At 42.8% G+C, this 19,931-nt stretch overlaps 2 protein-coding genes across 2 annotated transcripts; both read right to left on the bottom strand.

The window, feature by feature from the left end:
* Positions 1-227: 227 nt before the first annotated feature.
* SOST (sclerostin) lies at positions 228-19,450 on the bottom strand. Its single transcript, XM_082778893.1, has 3 exons — positions 19,238-19,450; positions 3,274-3,487; positions 228-791 (listed from the first exon to the last, which is right to left on the bottom strand). The coding sequence occupies exons 1-3, from the start codon at positions 19,376-19,378 to the stop codon at positions 370-372; spliced, it is 777 nt and encodes a 258-aa protein (XP_082635019.1). The 5' UTR covers positions 19,379-19,450; the 3' UTR covers positions 228-369.
* DUSP3 (dual specificity phosphatase 3) lies at positions 10,278-19,834 on the bottom strand. The gene is made up of 3 exons (XM_082778894.1): positions 19,698-19,834; positions 14,342-14,568; positions 10,278-11,957 (listed from the first exon to the last, which is right to left on the bottom strand). Exons 1-3 carry the CDS (start codon positions 19,817-19,819, stop codon positions 11,752-11,754), a joined length of 555 nt encoding a protein of 184 aa, XP_082635020.1. The 5' UTR covers positions 19,820-19,834; the 3' UTR covers positions 10,278-11,751.
* Between the last annotated feature and the right edge of the window lie 97 nt (positions 19,835-19,931).

The raw sequence follows: 19,931 nt of genomic DNA, 5'->3' as shown, positions 1-19,931 counted from the left end.
GCTCCCATCACTTACAGGGAAGCTGAACGACCCCTAACAAAGTGTGATAGTGATTGTCACCGTAACAGCTTCGCCTTCCTCCACCTCCCTACGTGCACAAGCCGCGAGGCCTCATGCGAATCTCCCAGGTGTACCTCTCCTCTCAGACTGAATTTAGGTGTTGCTACCACCAGCTCGGTTTATCTCATTCTCTTAGCAGACCGTGACTGCTGTAATCTGACAGATTTTGACTATGTGAGCCTTTGACCCAGCTTAGCAGAAGGAATTGGAACCCACTGCAGTCAGAACCTCATTCTGCGGCCTGTGAGTGCCGGTTGATGTTTTGTAAAATATCCAGAGCTGCTAGGCTGTCCCACTCGGAGTGACCTTCTAGTAAGCATTTTCTAGCTCATGCTGGTTTGACTTGCTGCTCCTGGCTCTGGACAGACGGGGCTTCTTGTTCTTCTGCGGCCTGGCGGTCTCCTTTCCAAAGTCCTTCAGCTCAGACTGGTTGTGGAAGCGAGTGTAGCGCTTGCACTTGCAGGCCGTGACAGCTCGGAATTTGTAAGTCCGAGTCTCTTCCTCGGGACAAGCCATCTGGATGCGCTGCGTGCGGGTGTGAGCGGGGATGCAGCGGTAATCCAGGGCGTTCTGCCGCCACCACTTCCCCCGGCCGATGGAGTTGGGGAGGAGGTGGGAAGGGACGCACTGGCCCGAGCACACCAGCTCCTTGACGGGCTTGATGCTGCGGCACGGCCCCTCCGTCAGGTAGCGGGTGGTTCGCATTTCTCTGCAGCTGAAGTCGGAAGCATCTGAAAATGAGAAGCCCGTTAACATCTGGCTACTTCGTTCCCCATCCCCGAGAAATCAGCCTTCTCGGGTCTGCAGCACCTAGCTCAGACATCCCCAGTGATGGATCTGGGGAGGGGGCAGCCCAAAGACCCACTCGTGGTGTCTGGCTGCTCTAGCTGTGACCCGCTGAGTACAGGTTGACCACCAAGTGACCACCAAGATCCTGCCCTTGCCACCAGGCAAGCTCTGTACCAGTCTGTGCCAGTGGGCAGCTGAGCTTCTGAGTGCAACCCCAGTGGCAGTGGTCACCCTGAGGGGAGTTCTGTTGGGATTCTGCTGGCTTCGTTTACCAACAGGCAAAACCTTCCCCTACAGCTCCTCATGTGAGGCCTACAGCACCACATGAGGTCACGTTATTGACCTCAGAGGTTCGCTCCTGATTTAAACTCTTCTGCAACAAGGAAAGTGCTCCTGAAGTGAGTTTTAGTTAGTGTAACGTGTTCCAGGTGAGGGAAAGCAGCAGATAACAGCAGTGCTATGGGATTCCCACTCTTCAGGCATTATGTTTTCTAAGTTTACTGCTCTCTAATAATCCCACAACCCACATAATTTCCTTCAGACAGCTAGAGGCATCTCCTGGCTGATTAAGAGCTTTATGGTGGTTACTCCTCCTCCTCTTTTTCCATTTTTTTTTTTTCCTTAATGGATATCTATTGGCAAATGAAACATTAGGAAATAAATATTATTTTTTTAGCATGCAGGATTAAGAAAAAGTTTTTTATTGTAGGGCCCCTTTTCCAGAGGGGTCTCTTTTGCCAGCTGGGATGCTTTGCCTCTTGACATGTTTGCAAGGCACAGAATTTGATTTTTGAAGGTGTTTATCAAAGAACTTTATCTAGATAAACACACAGTGATGTTCTTCTGTTGGTGAAAAGAATGATTTTAAGTCCGGAACACCGCTTGGGATGGAAATCCTCAAGGTCAGCTTACAAATGGAAGGCTGTGTCTGTCAGTCCCGGTCTCTTTGCTGTGCACAAGGTGCTCCCCCCCCTCCCTTGTGCCTCCAGAGAGAATTCTGACCCTGACTTGTGAGCAGCAGACCAGTATTTATACAGATGTTTTCATTCTTGTTTCTCCCGTGGAGAGCAGAAACATGTTTTTAGTGCTCAGGTTTATATTCATCAAAGTACAGCATGCAAGACTGGATGTTTTAGAAGTTTTAAGGACTGTGTTAATGAAATGAAATGGTCCATGTCTGAATCAGGTGCTTTGTACCATCATAGCACATAGGCAGATACAGATGAATATAAGGATATTTGCCTCAGCTATGAAGGTTTCTTTTCTGTGCATATACCTCCTATCTTGCATGTGCATGGGTTCCACAAGCTGCAAAATCATTTATGGTGTTCTGCAACCTCATGTGTCCCTGGAAGGTCTGGCTGCTTTTGGGGGATTGTTTTGATTTCTTGTGTTAAAGACGTTAAAGTAAGCATGTGAGACCATTGCATATCCTGAATAATGTCCAATCCCCTTTTCTTGCTCTTTTCCACCTGAAAACCCATGCACATTTCAGTGGCACAGATTCCCCAGTTGCTGCCAGAGTGGTCAGAGGCTGGAAAATTAAGGTTTTCAGATGTCACTGCCAAACCGACCTGCCTTGACCTGGTGGTTGGTGGGAAGCAGAGTGCTCCCCTGTTGGGGATTTCAGACTTTTATCAAGTGGCACTCTCAAAAAGATTACTCTTTTTTTCCTCCCTTTTAAATTAGTGCTATGCTATAAACACCCTAACTGACAGCTAGAGCAGAAAACCACAATTCCCTTCCAACTGTCCTCAAAAAAAAAAAAAAAAAAAAAATTAAAAAAAAAATTAGCTAGCTCAGATTTGCAATGCACAGTAGTGGAAACCATATGTTTGATGAGCTGCTACGTGCATTTGGCAGCCAAATGTGTTGGTCTGAAGGACCAAGCTTGCCCAGTTTGCCAGGAGGGCTCTCTTTCTAACCACCTGTCTGATGCTAACTCCCTGCCTTCCATCCCTCCTCACAAAGCTGGTGTTCTGCACCATTGCTAATGCCAGACATTTGCCCAAATGCAGCACCAGCTCATCTCTGAAGTGTGTTGGTGCCTTCAAAGTAGCCAAATCGCTCCCAAAATTGCACACCCCTGCAAACCAGGATCCCCTCCAATTCATTTGGGCATGAATTCCCACTGGGAGGGCTTTAACTCTTTTTTGGCTACTGGAATGTGGCTGAAAATCTGGCTGTTAGCAAAGGGCAGCGAGCAGCACACCTCTCAACTGGCTGAGAGCAACCTCCCCGTGCCTCTTCTGCTGTGTGATCTCCAACATCCCTAGTCAGAACCTACCTCAACACTTAGAAACCGTAGTATTATTTTCACCTCCTACTTAAATTCCTTAATAAATAACAACAATCTGATAACAAGTACACTCTTACAGCTGCCTGCTAGGGTCCAAAAGAGTAACGTAATGTTATTTTTCTTACCATTAGGGTCTGGAGCTTGTTGTATGTGTCTTCCCCCATGCTTTGCCTGGTTCATTGTGTTGTTGTTGCTGTAAGCCTGCTCCATCGGTGTTTCTGTATTTTCGGTGATCTCAGGAATGATTTCTGTAGCATCATTTTTAAACACTTGCCACCCTTCCACGGATCGAAAGGCGATTTGGATTAGGACGCAGACAGAGCACACTGCCCAAGAGATCTGCATGGTGGCAGCCCACAGATCAGCTTTTCAGCACCCTGACAGCCTCAGTTCCCAGCAAAGGCAAATTATTCCCCTTTTTTAAATCCTTTTTAGAAGCAAGCCAGCCAATGACTATACAAAGTGGGAAGGGCCAGACAACAACTCATTCATCTCAGCTTTTGTCAGTGTGAAATAAAATGGGTGTGTGGGGGTGGCTTACTGACAGTATTCTACAGCTTTGACATGAAAACTTCTCATATTCTTCATTTTTGTGCCTGGCAACGATGCTAATTGACAAGATAGGGTGAATTGCAGCCTGACAAGTCTTTCTGCAGGTTTCTATGTTTGTTTTGTGTATTTTTGTTGTTGTTGTGTTTTGTTTTATTTGGTTGTTTAAACAATGTTATAACTAAAACCTGCTTCTACCACCATATTTGAATCTTTGGCTATTGTCTTTTGCAAAGGTTTTTGAGACTTTTTTTTTTTTTTTTTTTTTAAATCTTTTTCTTCTCCCCTCCACCTCCAGGTATAGAGGAAGCAGACCTAGAAACAGTAGCTCAGGAGTTATGCTTTTCAGTCCCTGCAGGCAAAGGATTGGGGAATTGCTTTTTTTTTTTCCTCCTTTACAAAAAAGGAGCTCTACATTTTGTGTCATAAATGTACTGGAAGAAACAGGAAAGAGCTTCTTTTCAAAATGAGAAGTTGTTTTATTTAGCTTCAGTGTGTTTGTCAGGGTAAGCAGCCAGGATGGTGCTCACCATGCTTTCTGAGGTGCTCTCCCTTTTTTCCTCTTTCCTGTTTTTTTTTTTTTTTTTTTTTTTTTTTTAATGCATTGGCTGTAATATCATTACTTACTATTACTTCTGCTGACATTTTGCACAAGTGTTGAATACAGGACATTTGGTTATTCTAAACACAAGAACACAGCCAGACTGATTTCTGTGAATGATGCAAACAAAAAAGGAGAGGGAATTGGTGACCTTATGCCTCAGGCACCTATGCCTAAGCTTTATTAATGTATTGTGTTTTAAAATCTCATCTATGGTATTCTTTTTCCTTGCAGAAATAAGATGATAATGCGGCCAGTTGCATAACTTCTGCAGTTAAAGAGCACAAACATTTCCGAGGTATTTACAAAAGATGGCAGGCTAGATACATAAATCAGAAAGAACCTCATGTTTTAGGAAGATTAGATACCAAGCTCCTCATAGCTCCTGAAAGCAAATGTGTGCTTAGAGCAGTAAAGGGACACTTGAGCATGTTACTGCAATGTTTGTCACATACATCCTCGTGAAAATATTTCATGTACGAGAGATTCCAAAGTGATTCACTGAGCTTCAGTAATTTTAAAGATTACTCGGAATGTCAATAACAGCCTCTGACTTCTCCTCTCTCTCTCTCTGAATGCTGAAAACAGTTGGGGCTGTCTGGTTTTTCCTTATTACTGTAGGGAACTCGTTACCTAAGGCTTACATTCCATTCTGACAATTCCCCTGACCCGGCAGGGAAAACAGGTGTCACCAAATTTAAAGTGGAGGTGGATTCTCCCTTGGTGTGACCCTGATGATAAATAATACAAACAACAGTAATGACCGGAGGACATTTCACCTCTTTGGCCTTCCACACTCACAGACAGACACACACAGAGCAGACATATTGCTGCTACTGCGCTGGATGAGCTTTAGCCTACCTGTTCTGGTGGTCTTTTCCTAAAATACCAGCATCTGAAATATCCTGTGGCATGCTTTCTCTCCTACCCCTTCTCTCCGACCAACATCAGAGAGATTAGCAAGTCTCGGAGGAGCCTTCATTTCCAAATCCTCCACAGAGTCTCTAAAAGCAGTGGGGCATTGCGGTGCTTACAGCTGCGTGCACTCACTGTCTCTCCTCACCTTTCCCCTTCCCACAGCCCAAATCTTATCCTACCAGCTCAGGTGCTACACTGTTGTTAGGGGGCATGCAGCACACAGTTTTCTTCATACATAACACTTCTTTCTGAACAGCCAGAATGTGATTCTTTAACACAATTGTTGTCACACAATTTGCCTCAGATGTGCTGTTTCCTTTCTCCCTATAGTCAACATCAACAGCACTGATGAGCTTTCATTAATAACTTCCTCTTTTACTCTAAACAGTTAATGATGGTCTGGCAAGCCCGAATACTGAGCCAGTGCAAAGGTTTTTCCAAGTATAATTTCCCTCACTTCCAAATAATTATTTTTGGCTTAGAGCTACAGGTGAAATCAATTCAACGCCAGGGGCACACAGCTTCGCAGGGCATCACCCGATTGCCCACCAAATCAAAAGGTTTCTGAAGGACAGACAGCAGCCTGGAAAGCTGTGGAATCAGCCCTGTAGGATTTGTGTGGTTTCTATTTTTGTTTATTTATTTCTTCCAAGAACAGGCTAGACTGTTATATGTATTTCAAGTTATACTTGAAATCGTGTATGATGATTGCTTGAGCTCTGCTTTCAGGCCTTATAATATAGATATGTCATCTTTTTCTTTGTTTGTACTGAATAAGGAGGTAAGAATGACCAGGAACTTAACAGGGTTTGTAACTTGTTATTCTTCTTGTCAGCTAAGAACACCACTAGGACAGTGACCTTCTCCAAAGTGGCCCCACACAGCTCACGGCTCTGCAGGATACGGCCAAAACGCAGAACGGGGGAGCACGAGAAAGTTAAGTACTCACAATCACTGAAACTTTGCTATTTGTTACCTTATTTAAATGTATTTGAAACTGTATGTCTTTGCCTGTCAAAGCTCAGTTTCTTTTAATTTCTTTTCATGTAGTGTCTGCATGGAGAATGTTTCCAGAAGTTATCACTGTCAGCCTAATCCTACTACAAAGGAGCAAACTCACAGTAATCTCTTCCCAGATAAAACATAAAAAGTTTCTTCAGGTAGTTTCTCTAAGTACTTAAACAATCCCCTCTCTTAACTGTCTTAACATTTATCTGTATCACCCAGTGGGGAAATAATACGAGAACTATGAAAGTCAAAACCAGAAGCTATATTTAGCCTCTGGCTTCAAACCTCTTGTCCACGATCCAGGAGAGCAGCCTAATAGAGGCAAGAAAAGAATCCAAATCCCATAGACATTCAGATTCCTTAACTACAAACACATTCTTCCACATCCTGTAGCTGCTTGCCTGCTCGCAGCACTTTCTGAACCAAATCAAGGAGAACAGTCCGGGCTGTGGCCCCCATGAACAATTGATTTTTGCTCTCTTAATGAAGCACAGGAGCAAAACCAAAAAATATTTGTGACTTATATCAAAGGACACTTTGAGAATGACCTGAGTTTGGATCCACTGTAATCAGAACTGGGATACTGTTTTCTGAGCTGGAAAAACACCATCCTTAGCGTTGCTAATAAAGAATCAGATACATGATTCTACACTTCTAAGTTATTAAGGGATACAAGGAGGGAATTAACATCCTATATTCAGCCTGAATCCCTTGCTGCTGCTTTCTTGACTCAAGCCTTGGTCCTAAAGTGCTTGCATTGCATCGCTGTCCTGGGAAGGCATGCCCAGAAGAAACAGTTTCTGCAATTGGTTCAGTCCACATGTAGCTCCTGGTGCCCACCAAGCACCCCCATTCCCTTTTCCTGGCCTAGGAAATGGGGGTGCACGGTCCCGTTAGGCATCCACGCACAGTCTGAGCTCACCTCTGAACTCTGGCTCTTCATTTACACTTTGCCCAGCAATTCTGTTTCTGAAGAGCTCGTTTGCTTCTCAAACACTTCTTTTCCTAAGATGCTGCTAAGTCACCCTGCCCACGTAACTCTTGTCTCCCAGGAATTCAGCTGAGCCACGTCCCTTCTGCATGCAGCAGCCCAGACGCTGTGATATGGCTTCTAAGTAGCCAAGAATAAATGGAATCTTATTATTGTCCCACCAGAGACCAGCAAATGCACTGCTAAATCATTCCAGCAGCTTGCCTTTCTGATAAGGGTACATCAGATTCCCACAACAGCTCTGCTCAGGGATGGAGTGATGTCTGCAGAATGAATAGCAAGCTTACAGCTCCATCTGGTGAGTCAGCTGGCCAGCAACCTTGGCATGCTGGAATTAAAATACATTAAAAAAAAATAAAAAATCCCTCAACTGAATTACTCTCACAACCTGCATTTACAGGGCTTATTTCCAAAATAGAAGAAATGAATAGTTTGTCCAAAGAATGAGAACTGGAATATAATTATTGCCTATTCAGAAGTTACCAAAAAAAAAAAAAAAATACAACTGTCTCCATACAGCAGTTTCTCTGACACCAACTTAATGTTAGGTCAATGCCATCATAATTGTCCCACATTTTTTGTTGCTTTTTTTCTTTTCTTTTTTCTATTTACCAGAGTGGTTTACATTTAAACATGTTTCTAGAGCTCCAGGGATACAAGAATACATCAGAGAAAGAACAGGGGTTGTGAGAATCCTGTAGAACAGCTGACAAAAATGAATGACATGGAAAATAAAATCTGTTTCAAGTTAAAGGCAGGTTTTTTCTCTCTGCTAATGTCCATCTGACCTTTATATGATTTATAGATTTTAATAATCGTTTGAGAATGGTATTGTAGTCTTCCAAATCCAACTCCTCATGAAAAAATAGCCCCCAAAACAAAACTACTGGGTCCCAAATGCTCATCCGGGTTCCGAATTGTAATGCCATACACAGGATGCCTCAGCTAGCACAGGAATAAGGCCACGAATGCTTACTTATAAGTCCTTTTAGCTACCTCCTCAGGCCTGTTCTATTTTCAGATCGACTCATTGGCAGAGCCCAGAAAGTAATTTTAGAAGAAACCTCTGTGCTATACTAAGTGAGATTCCGATAGTCAGTCCCTCTGTGCTAAAACTATTAAAATAAACTAGCAAAACTAATAAAAAAAAAATAGGAAAAAAAAGTTCCAGTACTAGCATCAGAGATTTAACTAGTTCTGGCCAAAAGAAGACAGCTCAGTAAAACTACTTAAATGATGATAATAAACATTGCGAATATCCTGTTGTGTTTTTTTTCTTGTTCAGCAGGAGGAAGCATCTGACACAAGTTTGTCTTTCAGCTCCAGGACCATGTAGTGCTGTCACACAGAGTGCTTTTCATCCTCAGAGCCTTCTATGGAGATTAATTCTCCTGGCACCAGGAGAGGTAAGCCAGATATACTCCTGTCTGGGAGAAAAATGTGTCCAATGCTAACACAGGCTCACAGCTGAAAAATGGAATTGGAATACAATGTGTCACAGCTGCTAGTCTTGACTCTGGGTGCTGTTAATTCTAATTTAGAAAGGACTTTGCAAAATGTGTGCTTTCCAGCAGTGCCCCATTGCAACATCCTCTCCTTTTGCAGTTCAGAGGAGCATGCTACATGCAACATGGTTGCTGCCAAGGGGGTAGATGTAGTCCTAGCTGCAGGACCAAAGAAAGGGTGAGGATGCACTCAGAAAATGTTGTTTTTGCTTTGAATTTTATTTCTAGGATATAAACTTCTCTCCTGAGCTTATGCAATGGCTGAAAGACTTAGCTCAGCACGAGGTACAGGGCGGATTTGTTTTTACACATATCATCATTTTAGAAGGCTTATTATGTAGCTGAACTTTCTTCTTTGTTCCTTGCTATAAAATGACAATAGCTCTCGCCCCCACTGTTCCCCACTTCCTAAGTTCTCTAACTCTTAAGTACAAAAACCCCAAGTTATTGCATTTTCTTGCATTGTGCTGGATTTGACACGGTAGCTATCTTTGTTCTATGACAGATGCAAATTTTACAGAGACCCTACTTAGCCTATTCTAAAAGCAAAGCTAGAAATGGTTTCATTACTGAGTCATCCATCAGTAACACACAATAGGATATACGGTCTCAGAGCTCGGGTTTTTAAATCAAATTGAAATGGTGTTTTCTTTATTTAAATCCACCAACTATTCCAAAATGTTTGTTAAATAAGCTTTGTTAGACTCAGATTAATGGGCCAGAGTATCACCAAAGTTACCACCAGAAGTAAGCAGGGACCTCCCAATTAAAAGGGCATACTGAGCATAAGAACAAATTCCTTTATTTTTGATGTGGCAGTATTTCTTGATTTGTCAACACTTCATACAGTTCATTATAGACTTGTAGAACTGTACAAAAACATCACCACATAGCAAACAGACTCCACTTCAACAAACCATTTTGTTTTTATTCAGACAACTATTAGCCTTTTTGTAGTCTGTGCAATGGTAACAAAAGATCTAATGCCTAATATTTTCTTAGCTCTTTAATGGACGGGAATTTTTGAGTTCTATGTAACAGCTCAAAGCCACAGTGCATGCACATCGATCTCCTCTTTTTTTTTTTTTTATTTGTAGCGTGGACAGGCATTATGAACATATGGTGTGAGATGAGACAGGAAAAAGATCTGTGCACACAGTAAAAAAAAAATTAAGAGTGTGATTTGTAAATAAGACTACAGTATGGATGAAATAGAATAGAATAGGTAAGGCCAATATTCCTATTCCAGAAATTATGTAGTATGAAAGTAGTAACCAGGAATTTTGAAGCAGCAAATCATTTAATCCCAATACAATGGGAGAAAGCAAACAGGTATGTAATTTGCCAGTGAAATTTACTACAGCTCATTATTACTGAAACATTCTGCTTCAAAGCAAGCACTAAATACTGGCTGACTGTAGGAAGGTGAAAGGAAACAACCCTATGTACGCAGAATGTTCTCCAGTTGCCCCTTTAAAGGCCACAAAAGGCAAAGGGCTTCTTGATTTGGCAGTTCCCATCCTATGCAAGGAAAAAGAAATAAGTCCTGTCTTCAGCCAGAAGAAATATATCTGCAGTTTAATTTCAAGCAAGTTATATAGCTATATAGGTAGCAAAAAAACAAATCAATTAGAAGAAAAACAATCTATGTCCTTTGTGATTTGTTGTTTAGTGAAATGAGTGCACAAAACTGGCTCTGGGCTTACATGGATTACTAATACAACAGTGTTTCTAGTTAAAATAGTGTTTAGGTTTTAAAATCTAGATCTACATAAAAGCACAGAAAAGAAAGGAACACAAACATCTCAGGGTTTTGTCAGTTTAACCAACAATTCTAGGTTTGCAGTAGGAGATCCTCTGCATGAATAGTGCTACACTAACTGACAGGCACACACACCCCGAGTCAGGCATACTGTAAACAAAGCTTCCTCTCCCATCACTGCAATGACTCATTTCATCTCCACGTCAAACAGCATCAAGACATGATTTATTTTAATAAAAGGAAACGTTTCCTGTTCCACGTGGTACGTAACAATGTTCATTTCTATTTAATGGAACCATGCAAACAACGAAACGAGTCAGAGTGTACCAACAAACTGTTCTGTAAGCACATCTGTACTGCAATACTGGAAGGAATCTATGTATGTGATCGTTCCATTCTGCATTAATAAACAGCAAAAGCAAAGGAGGGAGAGAGACTGTAGTTCAGTACAAACCTCAGGAGCCCTTCTATTCTGATACTTAGGACTTTTTCACACACCCAGTGCAAGCACTCCTAAATACAGACATTATTTCTTCCTTGCTGAAGTCTGATCCTCAACATTTACTCAACATTTTTTTCTAGTATGAGTTTAAAACAAAGATTAAAAAAGCATTTATCAGACTTTCATGTCAATCACAACAGCAAGAGGTACAAATAGTCTTGGAAATACAGTGTGCATCAAGATCAGGCGCTACATGGCTTTACTACCACACACTGTGTATTGCATATATCCACACTAAACACAACACTGCATACTTCATTTCACAAGAGAGTGCACCTGTGCATTTGCATATATGCTTCTCCATTCCTTGAAGCTCCTACACTCAAACTTTAGGCACCTGTGTGCATGAAGAAGCTTTGGAAAACACAGTACTTCAATTAAGAGTGAGAGATGTGTTGTGGCTCTCAGAAAATGGTGCTCTGGTGGGAGAAAACACAAAGCTTAATGAGGCAATGCAATGTCAATGCAAAGCACGTGTTATACGGTCTGCAAGGGGGCTCTGAAATACTTGAGAAAACAGCTGTTATCACGGGAGTTGCCCCTCCAAACACACCTCTTTATTGCAACAGCTCCAAGACTCAAGTGACACCATTTGGTGCCATCTTGAAAGACAGACCTACGGTTTGAGAAAGATACTTTCACTAGGTAAGAGCAGGCTGTCTGTCTCCCTCACATTCTGTGGCTTAGCTTGGGGGTAGGGAATCTAAAGCACTTAACACATCCTCTGGCGATTTGAGAAACTTTCAAAAATACTAGAGCGCTCTGTCTTAGGGCTTCAGTTTGCCCTCCTTCACTAATTGCTCATTTAGCTGGCAAAGCTGCCTTAGAAAGCCATCATTAGGGCCAATCTCTCGCTTCTGCCGGACAGTGACCAAAGCAGACTTGACATCCATGTTCTGGCGAAGCATGAGGTAGGCGATGACCAGGGTAGGAGAACGGCTGTAGCCCTCACGGCAATGCACAAACACTTGTCCTGCAGGGAAGACAGGTCACAAGGTGGGTTATAATGGAGTATGTGATTGAAAGGCAACATGAAATAGCTAGGATGTAAAGCGTAATAATTAGTTCTTCGGTAGCTTGAGGACTCTAAACTCAGAATGCTGCCAAAGCTATGTAAAACTTGGAAGAAAGGGGCTATCATAGTTGGTTGCTACTGTCTGTCATCACGAATAATGCAGAAAAACCTAGTTCTACATCACTCTACTAAAATGTATTTGCTACCATATTACAAAGGCCAACCTGTGCCTGTCCATTTTTCTCCTATCTTTGTATTTGAGAACAAATCCTGCCCCTAAAGATGACCAGTACCAAGGAGCATACGTAAATAATGCAGTTTAAAATATGCTGAAGACAGCAACATGCTGTTTGTCATACTCTGCATCTCTTCAAAGACATCCAGCCTTTATGGTGCACTGCTGGCAATTCTTATGCTAACCCCATGTTGGATCCTACCTGGCTACTTCTCTGGCTGTTTCTGAAGTCACACTAACACTCTTGTAAATGAAACCGCTGATTATGCAGCAACAAGAACCAGGAGTATCTAATCACACCACTGCCAGCACCAATAAAATGCTTCCAGCTAACTGATTAGGGAAATCATTCCTCATATTTATTGGGGAAATGCTGTAGGTTGGTGTCCAACAAGAATTAAGCAAGCCACTAATCCCCTTGAGAAATTTAACTCATTTTTATTGTTTCTCAGCTGTGTCCTCTTTGACCTGCTTTTCCAGACATAAAATACAGTCCCAGGCTACTCTCCAGGGCAAATTCTTTCCCGAGACAGGAGAACAGATGAACTGTACATACACTTTTTCATGATGACCACAACTTGCTCTGAACCACACTAGCAGAAAGCCCGTTACCACATTTGCTCTGAGTTGCAGAGGCTTTGCAGCTCAAGGCAAACCTCTAATCAGAAGCAAGTCAAACAGCTAAAACAATTTATTCTTTATATTTCCTGAGGGCCTGTAGCCATGAATTAGCAAGCTTTAGAGATCCTTAAGCAGGTTTGTAGAAGAGAATTTATTTCCTGTATACAAAAGGGTTTCTAACCTTCCTCTGGGAAAGGCAGCAAGTCTTAGGGGCTGTCTTTAGAAGGGCAGACCTGCCTTCATTTAGCTACCTTCCCAAACTTCATGCAGCTACACTGCTAAAACAAAACTGTGGGAGACAACACCACTGCATCCCTCATTGCTTCACTGTCCTTACTCTACACTTCACCGTCAAACACGACTATCTAATTTCAGTAGGAAGTTAATCTTAAAACTGGCTCCAACATCACCCAGCCACAAGTTTGCTCTTTGTCTACTGCAGTAAGAAAATAGTGGCAGGCACTGTAGACAATATTAAGGCTGAAAGAATCACCAAGTGGAACCGGTACTGTAAATTCAGATCCATTCTGCAACTATTCAGAGGACTGAGATGAGTTTAACTCAGTGGGAACAGTCATGGCACAGCTGGCACTGTTAAAACTCTTCTTCCTGCTGCAGCCTGTATCACTTGGTCAAAAAGCAAATTGCAAGAGCTGTATGTTAATTCTCAGAATTTTTATACTTTACCAAACTGGAAGTAAAATTTCTCTCAATCTGTCCAAAGCACATCACAGCTCTAGCTCCTCTTTTGCCCACTTTCTTCTTTCACATTCACTCGTGAAGCAAGAAAGAAATCAAGCATATGTAGAAATAAGTGGTATGCTGAAACAGTCAGACACGAAACACTGTCTGGCCCACTGCACTATGTCCTCAGATTTCTGCTCTGAGGAAACTCTAGAAAAATGTGGCAATCAACAACACTGCAAATTTCATCTCCAAGCTTCCTGGAATGCTAGGGAATAATGAGGTAATTGTCACACGAAATAATAAAATAAAAAATGTTAAGGTTAGAGTCTCCATCCTTACTGTACATTTGGAAAGAAAGCACATAAGAGGTTGTGTGAGTACTCTACAGCAATGCAGTACCTGTATCATTTTTGTCTCTACCTTCTAGTGTTCTTAAACAACATTTAGATCCTGCATTTATTTTCTGGATTTTTCCTATGATTTACCATGTCTAAGGAAAAATAAGGACACGTCTTCCTAGACAGGTGCTATTTTAGGATGCAGTTGCTGTTTCACTTTGCAAAGTCACCCCTACAATGACAGACTTCCACTTAACATATACTGGACGTCCACAAATACAGACAGAAGATTGTTTTATTGTGTACTCAGGTGTCTTTGATCCCAAGTCTTGATCTGAATTACTGACTTGCCTGTTCAGCTGAAAATCTGAGCAACGAACCATTTTAAACAGTGAAATAAATGACTAACACATATGCAGTGCACAGAAAACACGGCAGAAAGACATTTCAGTTTGCCTTACCATCCTTCTGGGAAAGTGCTTTCTCAATAAAATCAGCTGCCTCCTCAAAATAGCGACTGAGGTTAAATTCTTGTGTATCGTTAGCTTTAATGCCATGGTATCTGATGCCTGTGCCTTCATAGAATTCTGCATTAGTGTTCACATGCATGAACGACTTCCCCTCTGCTGCATTCAGAACATGGGTTATCCCCAGGCGCTGCAGCTTCGTAATGTTCTTGGCTATGAACCTGTACGATAAAAAGTGTCAAGAAAATGATTAGAACTCGGTGAATGGTCTCAGTATTTATGATGTCCCCAGAAGCTAACCAAAAGCTTTTATTTTTCTGTTAATAGATGCTAAATACACAGTGCTCCAATTAACTGCATATTCTACATCCACAGAAGTATTTAGAGCCCCAGTCACTAATTGTACGTGAGAGAAGGCTGCTTTCTTGGCTGATAACTGAGCAGAGAACACCTGAACATCTCTTAGATGCTACTAGAGCATAAAGTTATTACTCTTTCCGAACATAAAATTCTGACCAAATTAAGAAAGTACAGGAGGTAAGAGAAAGCCCAGGATAGTCACTCCGAAGATTAACCACTATCTACATACGCTAATTTAAGAACCAGTTATAAAAAGCCTCTGCTGCCTACGACCACTGCTGCAAGGGCCAGGTAGCAGTACTTGCTACTCTAGCGGATGGTCCGAACGTTCATTTTATCCGAACTTTGCTTTACATAAAAAATAATACATAAAGGAGATCTAGTTGATCACAGCGTGTGGTTGCCTAGTAAAATGTGAGCCCTCTGGTCAACACCGCAGAAAGTGACAGGTTTTATTTCAGAGAGAACTCAGTTCCTGCACTCTCTATGAAAAGATGTAGCCTCAACAGACATAAATGTTTTTTGTGTTTGTTTGTTTTCTTTTTTTTTCTTTTTAAGGCAGCTTTCACTGTGTGTTACTGGATATGGAAAGAGAAATCTTAGAAAAATCTCCCCAAGGCTCAATTCATAAGCTGCAAATTCAAGGAATCTTAATATTAAGCTCAGCTAAGCATTTGTGTATTATATTTTTGGACAAGTTTCTAAGGAACGGCAATGCACCTCAGGGTTTTGGCTGGACACCTAGCAATTTTTTTAAAAATTAATATAACGCCCAAATGAGTTAGTCTGCATTTATATGGATCTCTGAGTGTCGTGCGTTTGCTCACAATTTGCACATAATTCAAGGCTATATGAACATCTAGAGCGTTCCTTTTCTCCTAATGACTCTTCACCCCTTAAATTATAATGTAAGCACATGAATCCTTATGCATGAGTGAAGCTCCTACATTTTCGGCTCTCTGTGCCAAACAACTATGGCGATGGGCCAAATATCTGCAAAGAACTTCATTACCCAAACAAATGTTGACAGATTTTTCCATCTGGCAGGACATCATCTGTGCCAGGGGAAAAGTACCAGTGCCAGGGGAATTCTGCTTGCAACACAAAAGTAACTCCTATAGGGCAAGGCCAAAACAGAAAGCATTAATTCAGTTGCGAGTTCCTATGTTTTGTCTGGTATAAGTAGCAGTAGGTAGATGGGTACATATCTGATCCTGGCTGGGAGCAGTAGGAGCTTGTGTCCAACGACATGGCTGAGTCTGGCAACACAGTTCTGGCTCACCTGGAGGCAACCACATTCTCAGTGAATGATTTTTTCTGATTTATAGCCGATTTCCTTACGCAGCTGTTGGTGAAAAACAGAATATTTGTGTACCGTTTCTTTTTCTCCTTCCCCACAGTCGGATCTCTCCCTAACATTTCAGTCCAGCTGCATGGTGTTCAGTGGTGAAATGCTAGCTCCTACAGGTAGTAGAGAGAAGCTAACATCAGCCTCTTCTGTTTCCCCAGGAGAATTCATGGGACCTTGTCTGTTCTCAATACAGAAGTTCCCTGCTCCTCACCCTGTAACAGCATTAAGAAGTGTTTCTTTGAGTAGAGATGAACAATTTTACCAACCACAAAACACAATTCTTAGGAAATGGTGCATCTGGAATTAAGGGTACGTGAGGCTGTAAAGGATTGCCATATGGCATTATCCATGCACCTGGTCACCTAAGCAAATAAACCAAGCGAATAAACCTAAATAAAAATAACAAATAGCAAATAACCTAAGCAAATAAACCAAATCCTTAATATGGAATAAAAAACCATCCGATAACACATTTTAATTTCTACTGCTATATTCATGTGAAATTGCTTCCTCACCACTTCTTCCCTTAGAGTCACTCAATTTAATGTTAATTTTGGGAGAATGTCTTTCATGCTCCTTACAGCATGCCCCTTAAGAACAAATAATTGCTTCCTTCCCACACACTCAAGCAGCCAGAAAACTCAGGTGTGTCATCTGCCAACCTGATAAAGATGCATGCTGTCCAGCCGTCCCAGTCATTGATTAAGATGCTACACTCAAAGACATCTTGACTTTTGCAGTAATAGGAAATGATTTGTACTTCTGACATATTCTGAATTGTCTTGCTGTGCTGTTGCTTGGAAAATAAGTAATTGTGCTAATGTCACCAATATCATAATTCTTGTTTTAGTGATAGTACATTTTGACTCATCTTCAGGAACCTTGTCTAATCTCTTTGAAAGGTTAGAACTGTCTACTGTGAGATGCAAACACATTATTTTCAAAGTACTTTATCATTTTATCTCTGTGTTTCATTAATTATAACTTTTATGTATTGCACGCCAAGATGCAGTACCTGACAGATAAATTAGCATCTGACACTCTGACCCAATTTAATCTCATCCTCTTTAATGTCTCAGCACTGTCAATTTTATCCAAAGATGAGTCACTCATATGGAGAGCCAGCAGCACCCCAATGCAAAATATTTTAAATGGCTTTGAACAGAAGTTTCTGAATCTCACTCAGACGTTTTACTTTCTTCCTATGAATTCCTGCATAAAGCCTGTTCAAATTTTATGGCTTTTATGCCAGATATTGGGACTCCAATCTCCCCACATTCAAACTCTCCACAGATGTGGCTAGTCTGTAAATTCAGATTGTTACAAAATCTCTGCCATCTGCAGCCATAAATGGGGCCTGACATTGCAAAAGCGTTTGATCCGTCCAAGTCAAAGCAGAGATCTGGATGTCAGAGCTAATGACCGCATTACTTTTTTCTGCTGGACTGCTCTCCCTGACTTCCCTGTAGCACAACGCAAAGTGCTTCCAACAGCTCCTCAGAGATTCGCTAAGAAGATTTGTGCAACAAAGGCCAAACCCGAGATATGAGGCGAGTGCCAGTCTGATGCATACTGCACCGAGGCGGCTGAAAATATGAGCTGTACCTCAAGCTCTGTGGAAGGAACAAGACAGACTAATGATCTGCAAATACGGGGCCCAAACAACGCTGAGGCTTTTTTCTTGTGCACAGCAGTAAAAGCCTTCTCGATGCCTTGCACACTGCTGGGCCCACATATGCACAAAGGCTGACAGGCCGCGTGCAGCGTTGGTTTACTCCCCCAGCAGTTCGTGGATGAATGAGTCAGGTCATAAAACCAGCTCTCTCGTTAGCCTTAACACAAGGAGAGTACAGGAGAGGGACACGGAGCTGGGACTGGCACAAGAACAGACCTGCACAGCTCGAATTTTTGCAGAATGACAACTACTATAGCACAACCCTGTTTGGTACAAAAAACCCTCTTAAGAGCTGGTCTTATCTCCCATCTGGGGCTATCAAATTCAGCCTGCAGTGACCGAATCGCAATACACAGCCACGCATTCAGTTACAGTAGTGCATTATCTTAGCTCTTTGTGGATGCTTCACATATATTATTGCTTACTAAGGCTCGATAGATGAAGTAGGTTGTTTGTTTCCACCGTGAAACGTTTTCGGTTACTTCTTACCTCTAGCTGTCCTCCCCAGTTCTTCAGCATCCTTTTAAAAACCCTGACAGTAGAATCGGACATTGTCTGTCAGTCCACCCAGCAGTTAAACTGTTGTCTTGTCTCTTCCAACCTAGAAATTCTGTGATTCTGTGTGATTCTGTGAAATTTCGCTAGTGCTCAGGATGACTTTGATTGTCAATTATTACATAAAAAGTCCTTCTCTGAGCTAAGGATTTCCAACAGACATTTTCCATCTTGGAACTTACATATGCATCCTCCATTATTATGCAATCTTGAATCTAAATATATTAAAATCCGTAGTGTATAATTAGACTAATTTACTGAACAATGAAAACTACCCTCTAGTTGCTTGCTACCCTTAAAATTATTTTTAATTATTTACTGCACAAACAACTTATTTTCAGACCCTGTGGGCAATGGCTTCATATCTTCAGGTAACTGCTAAAAATATGAAGAAGGTGGCTGTCAGCAGACCATCATTTGGGTCCTATCTCTAGATGAGTGTGTCCCACATGAACTGGGTGTGACCAAGGCCAAGTCTGGTTTGTCTTGGGAGAATGTTAATGAAAACTGATGGGTTTGACTTATGTTTCTGTAGGAGTTAGAAACTCCACGTAAGACTGAGAATCTGCTGTTCTAGACACATATCAAGAGGGCAAAGGCAGGCAGAGAGTCAGCAGGAGACGATGGGAATGGAACTGCTAACTGAAAGAACCTTGGTGCAAAAAATAAACATCACATGGCTGAGGGAAGAGTGGTTGGTGAACCCTGAACAAGCTTTTCCCCTTTTTAAGTGCTTTTATCCTAGCCACATCTGTAAGCCTCTGGCTCATGTCTATTGCTATTTAATTGAGGTTAGTTAGGTCTTTGAGTGCAGAAGCATTCATTTGACCAATCGCTGCCTGGGGAGGGGAGGCGACTCCTATTAAACCTTTGCCTTATGTCATTTTGCACATGGTTAAACTGCGACCTAACATGCCCATGGCTCCTTGGCTCGTTCTTCTCGTTCCACCTCTTTCCTCTGGCTCAGGGTCATTGCACTGGCTTCGGACACGGCTCCAGGAGATGCTCCTGCACGTCCACCTCGGCCATCCCGGCTCTCCTCCCTTTTCCGTGCGGGTTGGCGGCGCTGACCACGGCGTGCGAGCAACATTAGGAAAACACCGGGAAGAAATAAAAGCCCGGCGTGCTGATATAACCTTCCTTCATCTCTCTGCTACCTCAGAGACACCAAACACCTCAGCGGGTGCCACCTCAGCGGGTGCCACTTTGGGGCTGCAACTTCACCAGGCTCCACCACCAGCAGCAGCCCCCAGCCGGGCCTCGCACCCTCAGCCTCCCGGAGGCCCGGCAGATCCCAGCACCTCACCCCAGGCCCTAACACCCCCACCCCGGCTCCGGCTTCCTCACAGCCCCCCGCAGCCCCTCGCAACCCCTCGCGGCCCCTCGCCTCGCCTCGGGCCCGCACTCACGCGTTCCCCACGTGGATGCGCGGCACCACCTCGTTGCTGTGCGCGCTGGGCAGGCTGTAGCAGCCGCTGCCGTTAGCCAGGAGGTCGTTGAGCTCCTCCACCGAGATCTCGTAATCGGACATGGCCTCTAAACCGGCCCCCCCCCACCCTCCCCCTTCACCCCCTTCACACCGCCGGGGCCTCGCGGAGCTCAAAGCGGCTCGGCCGGGGCCCCGGCCCCGCTCCGCCCCGCTT

This window comes from Aythya marila, assembly GCF_965140915.1.
Source record: "Aythya marila genome assembly, chromosome: 25".
Taxonomy (NCBI): domain Eukaryota; kingdom Metazoa; phylum Chordata; class Aves; order Anseriformes; family Anatidae; genus Aythya; species Aythya marila.
This window is presented reverse-complemented; position numbering and strand designations above follow the sequence as displayed.